General features: G+C 37.1%; 1 protein-coding gene and 1 pseudogene across 1 annotated transcript in view; one reads left to right on the forward strand and one right to left on the reverse strand.

The window, feature by feature from the left end:
• Nucleotides 1-1,790: 1,790 nt before the first annotated feature.
• On the forward strand, nucleotides 1,791-8,433 carry LOC118017154 (annotated as a pseudogene).
• A 791-nt stretch (nucleotides 8,434-9,224) lies between these two features.
• Nucleotides 9,225-14,811, reverse strand: part of ST8SIA4 (ST8 alpha-N-acetyl-neuraminide alpha-2,8-sialyltransferase 4) — a 100,554-nt gene continuing 94,967 nt past the window's right edge. The window contains exon 5 of the mRNA XM_035014955.1: nucleotides 9,225-13,244. Coding sequence (XP_034870846.1) covers nucleotides 12,962-13,244 — 283 coding nt within the window. The 3' untranslated portion in view covers nucleotides 9,225-12,961. The remainder of the gene's footprint in view (nucleotides 13,245-14,811) is intronic.

Genomic DNA, 14,811 nt, shown 5'->3' on the forward strand with positions numbered 1-14,811 from the left:
GCCATCCTGCTGATGAGCATCAGTTCATTTCTCAGCCAGTGTAGTGTTTGTCCAATTGGCCCATAAACAAGTTGTCCATGGTTGCTGAGATGGAACTATGCATGGGCCCAACAGTGTGGATTCCTTCTCATTAAGATAGATTAGCTATTGCCACTGCTAAATGTATAACCTATCAATGGCAGCAATCAGTGTGGGCCCTCAACATGGTTCTAACTCATGTTGAACAATTTGGAGGTATGCTGAAATGATGAAAGGTGAAATTTTTGGACCCTTTCAAATTAGACCTTTTCAACCCTGGAAGAGACAGCAATTTATAATTACCAGAATCGACATAATTCTCGATATGGATTTGCTTTCCTACATTCAGTACTTTGCCAACCTTATATCATCTTGGGTCTTAAAAAATCCCTAATTCATTAGAATGGGATCATCAGTTTCCTTAGACTAACGAGACAATTTTATGGCAAAGTAGGTGAGGCAGTGCATGAATTACCATTACCATGGAATCTACTTGTTTCACTCTACACCCTATCACCGCAAAGTGTTAACCTAATGTGATAATAGAATAACCCTTAACTGCTCAGTAAAATGACAGCTCAGAGCCAGGACACCACGCAGTTTTGGTATGCTATCTTTTAAGGTGTGTAATATCCATTAAACTAATGGCCAATATATGGTGCCGTGTCCCTAATATCTAGAATGCCAGTCCTGTAATCAAGTAATAAAAGTACCATTGGCTCTTTTTTTCATTACTTCTGTCAATTCATTTTAGAAATTTTTGTTTCTGGTATTCACAATTCAAATTCCATTAGATTATAAGTCTTGATTTCTAATGTGGGAATGTTTTGTTTTGTTTTGTTTTGTTTTGTTTTCCAGTGGGCACAATAAAGATCCCACTAAACTTGAAGGTAGCAATGAGCCAATAGGCAAAGAAAGGAGTTATCATACTGGCAAGAGTAATTGACACTGATCATGACAAAGAGATAGAGTTGGTGTTATATGATGGGGAAAGAGGGAACTGTATCTGGGACCCAGAAGATTCACTGGGTATCTCTTGTTGCTTCAGTGCGCAGACATAAATCAGAATGGAAAATTATAGCAATCCAGGTCCACCACGGAGAAGTCAACTAAGTGCTCAGGTTCCTTGAAGATTTGGGCCACCTCTTAGACAAGAAACCCACACTAGCTGACGTGAGGGAACTCTGAGAGAGGAGATGATGAATATCATTTATGACTTGGAATGATTTACAGGTGCTAGGACTATCATTGCCAAACTAATCCTCCTCTGTAAAGCTTACAGCTATCTGACAATTTGGAGAGTTGGTTATGGATTGGAATTAATGGAGGGCACCAGCCTACGCAAGTGGTGTGCTAGAAGGACTATATTAAATACCTTGTGCACTACTTCATTTCTTCACTGCCTCATGACTCATTCTAGTCATTGATTTAGCAAACAATATTGTGCAGACTGTGCCTAATATCAAGCATGCATTGTTTTTTGCATACTACTTGAGTATTTTTCTGGCACATGCTTTGGGTCATCTCCGGGGGCTAACTGAAAATTCACATGTGCAACCCACAAGTTCAAGGAGTTTATCACTCATGGAAAAACTCTCAGTGGAGGGTCAGGTCTGATGAGTAATTGCTTCTTCTTTACATTGCTTGGATCTGGAGATTCTTATGGTAAATTTCCTCAGATATTCCAGGTGGGGCTGAGCACTCAGTCTCCACAGAAACAGTCAATTTAAAAACATATCTTTAAATACAAAATAGAATGGACTAGGGGGCTAATGAACAACAAACGGTTATTTCTCACAGTTCTGGAAGCTGAGATGTCCAAGAATAAAGCACCAGCTGATTTGGTGTCTGCTGAGGACCTGCTTCCTGGTTCAAAGACAGCCGTCTTCTTGCCATGTCTTCATATGGTGTCGAAGGTCAGGGAGCATTCTGGGGCTCTTCCATAAGGACACTCATCCAATCATGATGGCTCCACCCTCATGACCTAATCACTTTCCAAAGTCCCCACCTCCAAAAACATCACACTGAAGATTAGGTTTCAACGTATGAATTTTGGAGGGACACAGACAGTTTATGGCACCCTGGTTCCTCACTTCTACTCCCTGGGAGCATTTGCCCAATACACTGTTTGCATTAAAACCCCTTTGAGCTGTGTTTTAAAAGGAACCTATACTATAAATATGACATGAATATGCATATTTTTTCTATGAATATATTCCTTAAATTTATTATTCCTGTGTATCTGTACATCTGCCAGTTTACAAAGCATCAGAGTAGGTAAGATCTGTAGAGGTGTAGAGATAGAAGAAGACTGAAGAGAGCCTGCCACCGCCACCGCCGCCACCGCCAGTGCTGTGGGCGCTGCAACCACGGCACCTTACAGTGTTGTCTCCTTGCCTGTTGGAGAGCGACGTGAGGCCACGAGCGTGCTGCTGGCTGACCAGGCTCAGAGCTGGAAGGAAGAGGTGGTGACCAAGGATACCTGGCCGCAGAGCTCACTCAAGTCCTCCTGTCTACCCGGGAAGCTTCCCGAGTTCCAGGATGGAGACCTGACCCTGCACCAGTCCACTGCCATCCTGCAATACCTGGGCCAGTCCCTTGTGCTCTATGGGAAGGACCAGTGGGACGGCGCCCTGGTGGACATGCTGAATGACCCCGTGGAGGATCTCCACTGCAAATACCTCATCCTTACCTATCCAACCACAAAGCAGGCAAGGAGGGGTATATGAAGGCATGGCCAGGGCACCTGAAGCCTTTTGAGATCCTGCTGTCCCAGAACCAGGGAGGGGCAGGTCTTTATTGTAGGCAACTAGATCTCCTTCTCGGACTACACCTTGTTGAACTTGCCACTGATTCACCAGGTCCTGGCCCCCGGCTGCTTGGACTCCTTCCCCCTGCTCTCTGCCTGTGTGGCATGCCTTGGCCCCGGGCCCAAGCTCAAGTCCTTCCTGGTCTTCCCCTAGCATATGAAGCTTCCATCAACTGCAACAGGAAGCAGTGAGAGTATTGTCATTCTGTGCAGGAGGTGGGGCCTGCATGCCTTCCTTTCTCCAGGACCAATAAAATTTCCAAGCACAGAAATAAAGAAGGAGAAGAAGAAGACTGAAGAAAAATCCTCAGAAACATGTTTTAGATAAGGATATGAATCAGAAGCCAACAGAGGAAAGTGAGGGTGTGGTCATTGAATGAGAAGTAATATTAGAAAGCTCACATTCTATATCTTGGTAAGTTTGGGCAGGTAGATTTTCAAATTCTGGGACCATCCCAAAATCAAACTTTAAAATCATGATAATTTGGAAGCATGTATCAAAGTGAGAGAAATAAGTTATTGTTAAAAGTCATTACTTAGAGGCAAGTACAAGAATTTTTTTTTTTTTTTTTGTAGTGTATTCCATCAAGCAGGAAACAAAGTAAATATTAACACAGAAATATTTGGAAGTGGAGGGTCTTATACAATGGGTAATTTCAATAGGTCTGCAGTTACTTGGCCTTGGTAGGTGTTTGGTTTAGGGTGGACTTCAGTTATGTTTAAACTTGTAAGTCAACAATGGTACTATACTAGTCAGGAGTGGGAGTGGAAATTATCTAATTCCCATAAGCAGGAATCGAGTATTTCAGTTTTTTAGGATAATGATTTTTCAAACCCTACTGTTCAGATTACTAATATATATATATATAATGAGAATGGCAGCTGGTTTCTGTTCTTTAGTTTTTTGTTAGTGAACTATTGCTTGTCTTGATTTTACCGCCAGACTATAAACCATGCTCAAAGTAGCCTGTGTCTTTGCCTCGCCCCTTTATGCTCCCTGAACTCTCAGGGCACTCTAGAAATAGAATACTTGTTACCAATGGATATGATTACTTATTTTCTTGTATGTCTCTTCCAAGTAAACCTCATGTTTAGTAGAATGCCTTGTAAGTAGTAGTACTTTATAAAAGTACTTTATAAAGTATTTTTGATTTTACATACCATCAGGATTTGGGAATACGTACATATTAAATGAGTTTATAAACTCACATAAGAAAAACATGCCATCAGTGTCTACAAAACTAAATAAAATTACCACATAAATGAATACCTAGTATATTGATAAAAAGGACTAAGAACTATGAATATAGACAATTATTATAACAACCCACAAGATTACAACAATGACCATACAAAAACTGAGAATCCTTATTTTTCTTTTACTAAGTCTATGTTTTACCTTTGAAGAGCTCAGCAAATAAGCACATCAAGTAAAATAAAGCCTATGTTTTTTAAAAACTTGACTTATTAGCAGAGGCTTCAGAAACATTTCTCTATATATGTACGTGGTAAATACCAAACAGTTGAGCTTGCATCTACCGTTATTGTTCTATATCTGAAAAACAAATGATCTGTTTGAACACACTGACCTTACGCCTAGTCATGGAGATTAACTCACATAGAATCCACAGCAGAACAACTCCAGTGTAGCGATCTTTCCTGGAAAACATCTGCTACCAGCTGAGTGTGTTTACATTTTGGCAGCCCTGGCAGATGTGCTCATAGATAGCCCATCTGTGTGGTGTTGGGAGGCTAGAGGTAAGGGAGCTGGTCTGGACAGACAGCGGGGAGAGAACTTATTGTAATACATCGAGTTGTTCTAGAAAATGCAAATTAGCACCTCATAGCATTTTTTTTTTTCTTCCTGTGCTACTAATGCCTTATAGTGAACTAATTTGTTTGCATTGCCCAGAATAAGCAATAAAGTTATGTTTGGGACTGCTCTTCAACATGTAGCCATGGTCTGATTAGTACTTTAGGAAAAAAAGAATAATTAATATAAAAATTAATATTGCAAGTTTAGAGAATAAATAAATATATCAGTTTAAAATATTTTTCATATTTGAAAATATTATTAAGATAATATTTTGGTCTATGGGGAAAAACACCAAATAAATGAAGTATCACCCTTTCTACCTGAAGCTCTTGCATGTCCTCTTCTCTGCATTGCTTGTTATAGTCTGAAGTATTATTCAAAGTGTGTTGTGTGGAACATAATTTCACACTTACTAGAAGTTACATACAAAATTACTTATGTCTTTTTAAATAGCAATTTCTTTCTTTATCGTAAGATTTCTCAGATCTTTTAATAATGTTGATGTATTTTCAGAATCTCCAAGGGAGAGAGATACAGAATTCTCATTCAATGAGCATATTTTTGTGGAACATATACTGGACTAATATTCTCTTGTGTTTACTTGAGAAAGTCTACTTTGGTGATTGAGTCAGAAATCAGCAATCTGGAAGGAAAAAAGTTTAAAAAGAGAGATTTATATTGGCATTCAATTATTTCACATAATTTGTTTATTGAGATTCCAGAAATTAAGCAACTAAGTGACTGAGATATATCTCTTAAGAATGGATCAAACAATAATTTTATTCTTATATCCAAGATTTTTTTTCTTTCATGGGCTCATGCATGATGAAACTAGTTTGTAAGGGAGATCATTAAGATGCCCCGTGAATTTGGAGATTAGGTTATTCCCATTCTCATAAAGGAAACTAGTAAAAGATGTTTTGTTTTTTTTTTTAAAGATTTTATTTATTTGAGAGAGAGAGAATGAGAGAGAACACATGAGAGGGGATAGGGTCAGAGGGCAAAGCAGACTCCCTGCCGAGCAGGGAGCCTGATGCGGGACTCGATCCAGGGACTCCAGGATCATGACCTGAGCCAAAGGCAGTCGCTTAACCAACTGAGCCACCCAGGCGCCCAGTAAAAGATGTTTTAAAAACATATAAAATGCATGAACTTTGCCATCTGCAGAACTTCAACCTTAAGATATTTGAGTAGTTGCTAAAACAGATGAACAAAACACCCAAATTCAATCACATGTTTATATAGGAATCTCATAATTAAGAGTTTTAAATAACTGTAATGTAACAGATTTTGTAATACATAAAGTCAGATTCTAACATAAGAGTAATGAAACTTGCATAAAAAAAAATGTAGGAAGAGTTTGGAGCAAGAATCCGCAGAGCTAGGAGAGAGCCACTGACCTGGGAGGCACAAATCTTCTTGTCATTAGAGATGATTGCTCTATTTGGAGACAGGGATAGCTTATTGGATGGTCCCGAAGTCTAAGTTAATACCCATCCTGTATACTTACCTATTCTTTTGATCTGTGCTCATTAAATAATTTTTTGTTTCAATTTTTTATTTAAATTCTAGTTAGTTAACATATAGTGTAATATTGGTTTTAGGACTAGAATTCAGTGATTCATCACTTGCATATGACATCCAGTGCTCAACACAAGTGCCCTCCTCAATGCCCATCACCCACCTAGCCCATCCCCCACCCACCTCCCTCCAGTAACCCTCAGTTTGATCTCTATGGTTCAGTTTCTTTTTTTTTTTTTTTACTTTTATTATGTTATGTTAATCACCATACATTACATCATTGGTTTTTGACGTAGTGTTCCATGATTCATTGTTTGCGTATAACACCCAGTGCTCCATTCAATATGTTCCCTCTTTAATACCCAATACCAGGCTCACCCATCCCCCTCCCCCAGAACCCTCAGTTTGTTTCTCAGAGTCCATAGTCTCTCATGGTTCGTCTCCCCCTCCAATTGAGATAGGAGTCCATCAAAATCCTTGAGGAGAACACAGGCAGCAACCTCTTCGACCTCAGCTGCAGCACCTTCTTCCTAGACATATCACCAAAGGCAAGGGGAGCAAGAGCAAAAATGAACTATTGGGACTTTGTCAAGATAAAAAGCTTTTGCACAGCAAAAGAAACAGTCAACAAAACCAAAAGACAACCGACAGAAGGGGAGAAGATATTTGCAAATGACATATCAGATAAAGGGCTAGTATCCAAAATCTATAAAGAACTTATCAAACGCAACACCCAAAGAACAAAGAATCCAATCAAGAAATGGGCAGAAGATATGAACAGATATTTTTCCAAAAAAGACATCCAAATGGCCAACAGACACATGAAAAAGTGCTCAATATCGCTCGGCATCAGGGAAATCCAAATCAAAACCTCAATGAGATACCAACCTCACACCAGTCAGAATGGCTAAAATTAACAAGTCAGGAAATGACAGATGTTGGTGGGGATGCGGAGAAAGGGGAACCCTCCTACACTGTTGGTGGGAATGCAAACTGGTGCAGCCACTCTGGAAAACAGTATGGAGGTTCCTCAGAAAGTTGAAAATAGAGCTACCCTACAACCCAGCAATTGCACTACTGGTTATTTACCCCAAAGATACAAATGTAGGGATCCAAAGGGCTACGTGCACCCTGATGTTTATAGCAGCAATGTCCACTATAGCCAAACTATGGAAAGAGCCATGATGTCCATCGACAGATGAATGGATAAAGAAGATGTGGTATATATATATACAATGGAATATCATGCAGCTATCAAAAGGGATGAAATCTTGCCATTTGCAATGACGTGGATGGAACTGGAGGGTATTATGCTGAGCAAAATAAGTCAATCAGAGAAACACATGTATCATATGATCTCACTGATATGAGGAATTCTTAATCGCAGGAAACAAACTGAGGGTTGCTAGAGTGGTGGGGGGTGGGAGGGATGGGGTGGCTGGGTGATAGGAGGGTATCCACTGGGGAGGATATGTGCTATGGTGAGCGCTGTGAATTGTGTAAAACTGTTGAATCACAGACCTGTACCTCTGAAACAAATAATACATTGTATGTTATGGTTCAGTTTCTTAAGATTTGTTTCCCTCTCTCTTTTTTCCCTCTTCCCATAGGTTCATCTGTTTTGTTTCTTAAATTCCACATATGAGTGGAATTGTGGTATTTGTCTTTCTCTGACTTGTTTCATTTAGCATTGTGCTCATTGAATAATAATTAGTTTGCAAACTTAGTTTTGCAGGGAACCTCTTGTCAGTTAAAAAGAGGCAGCATCAAAATGTGACGGTTGAGAAGGTAGACACAGAAGTCAGACTAGTTGGATTTAAATCCTGGTTCTTTGACTTCTGAGCTATGTCACCCTTAGCAAGGCACATAACCACTCCAGCTCATCTGTAAAACTGAGATACTGCCATATCCATTGCATAGGTTAATGCTGAGGTGTGATTTTTATCCCAAGAATCAACAGGGATTACCCATTGTATATGGGTCCTTGAAAATAAAAGGTAATTATGTAAATCCAAATAACGTCTATAGTCATTAAACATTGTTAATGGTTCACTCTTGGTTTCTAGCAAATACTTTAAAATTGCAGAATGCTAAAAGTGACCTCATGAAAACAGACATAGTAGTTTCTGGAGAAAATAGTGCAGAGTCTGAAAACGTAGATTTGGCAGTTAGAGAAAGCCATGGAAGAAGATTTAAATATGCAGGTTTTCAGAATCATCTCCTGGAATGTGAACTGCAAACAGTAGTAAGTGGACCTAACAGCAGTTGAAATCACAAGGCAAGGGGATCCACAAGAGCATGCAGTGTGCAAGGGGCCATGGACCTCTCCAGCCATGAAACTGGGTTGACCCGCAGACAGCAGTCAGTGGGAATATAAACTGGATACAAATGTAACTGCTGTAACACTCCATTTCCTCAACCACAAGCAGAATGCACCACGCCAAAAATTGTTAAAGATTTCCTGATGTTCATGGGGCTGTGGATATTGTTCATGTTTCTGTGCATACGCTGTAAAAATAAATGGTTTGCCAAACTGCCATCGGCTGGGCAGAGGGGCAGGGAAGACAAAAGCACTAGCTAAAGCTTGTTAAAAACTTTCCTCTTATATTGACGTACAAAGTGGAACCGAGGGCTTGGATGTAAGAGATAAGAGAGAACTTGAAAAAAAAAAAAAAGGGAGATTTAATTTATTTTACAGTTTTACAAATGATAAAACAATAACACCCAATTGCTATACATAAACAATAGGAAACAGTGTTGAACAGAATGAACTTGACAGAATAAATCTCATCTTTCAATTCCACAAATGATATAAGAAATATTCAGTAGCAATTATCCTGTGCAGCAGCGCTATCTCTGTAAACTTTTTTCTTCCTGCTATATACATTTGAAACGCTTGTGCTTTTGCCTACACAAAGAAACAGTATTTATTAAAAGGTGCTACTTAAATGGGAGACACAGGGCCAGGGAGCCACTGAAAACTGCAATTCAAATACATTGCCAGCTTTAAAACTTTTTTTAATTTTAATTTTTTCTTCCTTTTTTTTTCCTTTTTTTTAATTTTTTTAAGATTTGGCCATACTAGACCCTTATTGAAACTCTAAATATGAACAGTAGAATCCAGTTATAAAGTAGATCCCTCTTAAAGCAGGTTAGTAACTGAAGTCTCAAAAGAACTTCTTTATTCTAAAGTGTCCTTCTCTCCAGAGTGCTTAACAATACAGCCTCTGAAGATGTTAGCATGACACAAATCTAGTGTGTGTATATTACAGACTCTGTGTGGATAACACAGACACACATATATAACATTGTATATATGCATCACACATGTCTATTTGTACTATATAGGTATATCTATAGCACATGTATAATAAAATATCTATTTCTAGGTGGGCTTTATTTGGATTTTTTTTTCATCAGATATGAACAATAACCCTCTTTCACTTAATTTTTAAAACATTGGTGTATTGATAAGGTCTAATGGGGAAACTTTCAAACTTGTAGAGGTAACAACTAACTATACATAACTCTTCCTATATCTCTTCCACAATTATAGATACTCCCAACAATAAGCACATGAAAACAACTCTTATGAACCAAATACCACATTGTGTGCATTATGACTAACTGGCTCAATTAGAAATAAATTACTTTGTTCACCCTTTTCCTGTGTAGAAGCTTAATAACTAGTTGGTATGTACACTACCCATAGCATTACTTAAATAAATTGCTTATGTAAGCATATATGCAGAAATTCCCATTAGCAATTGATATACATTTCATATGATATACAATACATAAAGACATTTGAATGCCCAGCACCTTCTTTCAGACAGAAAAACTTCCACAGTAATTTCATCAGTCCTGTGGGCTGAATCACTAGATTTGCCCAGAAAATCTGTTACTGATTCTTTTTTTTTATTCCAGCAACTTAATATTAAATATAGAACAGGCTGGGTAATAATGATGAAAATGTTTCCATGGCCTATTCATGTCAACAGCACAGTAACAACCACATTCTCTAAAAGACAGAATATTCCACAATCAGCTGCCTGAGCATTGCCAGGTACAGGGGTAAATCGTGAAAAAGAAACAAAAAATTAAAGCTGTGAACATATGACACGTCTCAAAAGAAAAAAAATTCAAAAAAAAAAAAAAAAGAAAAGAAAAAAATTCAGATGTTTCAAGGATGTATTTATAATTTGATTTTATCATGATCCCTTTTGGCCCCTTATTGGTTAAATGGAATTATTCTTCTTATTCTTGCTATTAGCCTTCAGTGATCTCCTTGCCTTATCCCTGTAAGGCCACAGTAGCTTTATGAAGGTGGTGGGGTGGATGGAAAGGTATACAATAGGGAATAAAATGGTCTAGGACAGTTTGTTTTCTTTGAACACTAGATGCCTTTAATTGAATTCATTCTTGAGTACTGAAAGTTCCCTGAGATGAACAAAAGTAGTCTCAGTCGATACTGAAGCCCTTTTCATATGCTGAACATTTTCAGAACTGGGCCATTTATTTAGAGAACACAAAGTATAGGGTAACAAAGCAACATGAAGCTAAAAAGGCACTACTCAATGCATTTATGAGATAAACATTAATGCACTAAACAGTGAGTGTCTGGGATGCTTTTGCTGTGGCCTTAAAATTGTTTAAACACACTTGATGATGCAGTAAAAATGGCAAGGTTCCTTGCTGCTGCTTTTTAAGACATAATTTGAATGAGTTCTGAGATGGATTTTACTTATCAGAATTTGCTTGTAACTTCAAATTTTCTATTGAATTCAAATTAAAGGCTATTCAAACAACTTACCCACAAATAGTAAAAATTAAGTTTCTATAAATCACCTCCTTTGGATTTGTTATGTAAATCAGACTTTTCAACTTTACATTCAAAATACGTGCCTAATTCTTTTAAGATTTCCAATAGATAAGAGGTTAATGATAAAAGTGCATCATGTTCTGTTCATTTTTAGCTCTGCATCTCCTTTATGCATTCTATTTTGTTTTCTTAGAGACACATGAATTCTAAAATATAGTATTCTGAAACCCAAGGTTCTCTTATATTTTAAACATAATACCACATATTATTAATATATTAAGAACTGTCCTACTATGAACATCCTTTTTTATGATAACTTATATATGTGTGTGTGTGTGTGTGTGTATATATATATATATATATATATATCCCCGCTATTTATTCTTCTTTCCTCAGACTGTCTTCCCTAAGAAACAAAACATACATATTCCCCACACTATTTCTTCTTTCCTCAGACTGTCTTCCCTAAGAAACAAGAAGTCAGCCAAGTGCTTCAGGCCAAGAGTAGAAGTGGGAACAGAGTACTTCTGCTTTCTAAACAATGTACCATTAGGATTACCTACCAGTGTAGTATAAGTTAACAGAAAACTGGCCTATTGGTCAATTCTATCCCATGTTACAACTTTTTGAATCACTTTCTTGATAATTTCATGTGCTTCTTTGAAAACACATTAAGGTGATAATGTGAATAAATTTAACCACAGAAAAAATATTGGTCAATTTAATTCACTTGACGTGCAAATACTGACCCACAGTTTCATTATTAAATCTCTTAAAATTAATCATCTATTATGGAGAAAACAATCTATTAATCACGTTATTTCTGCACTAAGAAAATTTAACAGTGACATAAAGAGAATGCCAATCTTTCCATTTGAAGTATAAGGGGAATATCAAAGAACTGGAAGTCTCATTTCAGCCCCATCAGTCTAACATTTATTCTAAAGGGCAAAATGCTTCCACGAAATTATTATGAAATGTAAAAGCTATGGAAGTCTTCCTTCAAATAAAAATAAAGTTTGAGTTTGCAAACTTTAATATCTCTAAAGACAACTTCCATATTAGTAGCATAATAATATATTAATATATTATTTTCATGAAAGGAGAATGGTTTGTTGTGTAGAAACATCAGCACAATCTTTGGTACCAAACGTACTTGTTTTTTTCCGCTAATTTTACCATCTCAGATGACATAGAACATCTTTCCTTTAGAATGGCTCAAGATTACTGAGTGGTACAGTTTAGCTGGTACCTTTTCCACCCCTGGAAAAAATCTGGAGGTTTAGAGTTGTGCAAAATAAAACTCTTTGACAAAGTCGTCCTGTGATTGCTCTTTAAAAATATAAGAAGTTTAAAAATGATTCCTTGAAGGTTATTTATCTCATTCATTTTTATCTCAGAAAGGATTTCTAAGCACCCAATACCCAAACCAAAAGAGATTCCAGAAGACAAAAACAAAAACAAAAACAAAAGTTCATGATCAGACTCAGAGTCCTGACTGAAGGCATTTACTTGAGTTGTTTCATCTTATGGATTTCACTGCTCACTCTTTCCATCTCGGTTTCTGCTGACAAGGATGGTTTAATCCCCAGGGCTGAGTTGTGTTCCTGGGTGACTCTTCTAATGTGCTTGGCATTGCCGTGGCAGCCCAACAGTGATGAACATATTTGCCTCATTAACTAATGACAAGTGCATTGTTGGATCTTGTAAACACTACTGATTATACATTCAAACCGTGTTCTTAGTGGAAGTGGCACTTACTAGGACCCTTGAAGTCAAAATATTTGTTTTTTAGAGCACTTTGCAGGTATTTCATCAGCTGGTAGTGGATTTCTCATAAGTGTCCTTTATCACCTTGCCGATACTTGGTGGATGCTGAAACTCAGTCTTGTTTTGGATCCCATTTTCAAATCTTAGGAAGCATCTTCAGAAAAGAAGTGCATATTCAGTTTGTTTGTGTGTTTTCAAATGTGCTTTATTGCTTTACACACTTTCCTGTTGTTAGTTTCAGAGCTCCTCTATTATGTAGCACATTCAACGTTTTGAATTCTAATGGCATTCTGTGGGGACTGGCGTTGGAAAAATACCTATATTTTAAGTCATCGTAGTAATGATATTTGACAGCTTTTCCATTCAAATCCTTAGGGAATGGCCAGAATCCATACAGGTGAATCTCATCACAGAATCTTGTGGCAAGTGTATACATGAGGAGACCTGTGCTGGGTCTTTTGATGGGAACTTTGTTTGTCAGCCAGTAACTGGAAAAGAAAAAAGCACACAGAAGAGAAGAATTTAAGAAACATACAACACACCCTACAGTAAAGTATATACTATGTGGAATCAAAGTAAATTAAATTTGAAAAGTATTGTTATGAATAACATTCAAAAGATTGTTGAAGAAATAACATATTTCTCAAGCACTTAGAAAAATTAACATATTTATTTTATTTTTCCTTATCCTTTATTTTTTTGCTTATTTTTGAGGTCATACAAATAGTCAGGGGACCTAGAAAGTGTGTAAATATTACTGTGGACTATCGTATTCAAAATGAATTAGCAGCAAACATTTATAATAATATACAGAATAGAATCTTCTCAGAAAGTGTTAAATATGACTGTAAACGACACAGTAATTGGGCAAAGATTAGGTAATTCTCCTAGAAAAAGAGATTTTAAAACTTTGCCCATAGGTTTTTCAAAATCTCTGATATTTCAATTAAAAATCCAAACAAATGCTTTGCTTGCCTTATACTAACTGACTTAATTTCAATTGTCCAAACCCCATTTTACAAAAGCTAATTAAAAATATTGCCTCAACCCACAGAAAAACAGCATAAAACAAATAACATATAAACATAAACAATTCACCATTTATTCAGTTTAACATTTTGTTACATAGGTAAAATAAATTAATGCTGATCAGTATTTTATACTATTCATTTCAAAGGCAATAAAATACTCCAAAATGTTCAGATCCATCATTATTGCTAAACTTTGTTCACCTGAAAAGCATGCAAACTCACAAGTTAATCATCACCCCTGGCGAGGAAGGGGGTTTCCAATACTTCATGGCATACTCATTATCTTATATGGAAACAGCTAAAAGAGGAAGGGCATAGATTTTCTTTAACTTTCAAAGTTGTCCAATTACAAATAGAATAAAGTTAATATATATATATTTTTTTAATTTTTGTTTTTACTCTTATCTCTTATTTGGGGAAATATATACTCTGCCCGCCATTCAAATGTAAAGTGGAAGATTCTATTAGATTCTGGTCATTGCTGTATTTACATATTTGCCTTAGATTTTATACAATATTCTTTCCTTTGTCTTTTTTTTTAAGATTTTATTTATTTATTTGACAGAGAGAGACAGTGAGAGAGAGAGAACACAAGCAGGGGGAGTGGGAGAGGGTGAAGCAGGCTTCCTGCTGAGCATGGAACCTGATGCAGGGCTCGATCCCAGAACCCTGGGATCATGATGTGAGCCGAAGGCAGATGCTTAACGACTGAGCCACCCAGGCACCCCTCCTTTGTCTTCTTTTTTAAATAATTTATGAAGCTTTCCAGGGGACACCAAATACACCTAGACTATTGAATGTTGACCAAGAAATACTGGACTTTGAAACATTCCTATATTCAAATAGGGAAAATACACTTATCCACCATCATTCCTCTTTCTTTCCCCCCTTCTTTTCTCCCCCCTCCTTTGAACAGGGATTGACTTTTTACATTTTTTAATTCTCTAGTTGGTTGAAGGTCTCGTGCTGAATGTTTTGAGCAATATGAAATGCACTGTAGCTCTTTTGTTATCAAAAGTGTTTT

This window comes from Mirounga leonina, unplaced genomic scaffold (assembly GCF_011800145.1).
Source record: "Mirounga leonina isolate KUSES-001 unplaced genomic scaffold, KU_Mleo_1.0 Mir_168, whole genome shotgun sequence".
Lineage (NCBI taxonomy): Eukaryota > Metazoa > Chordata > Mammalia > Carnivora > Phocidae > Mirounga > Mirounga leonina.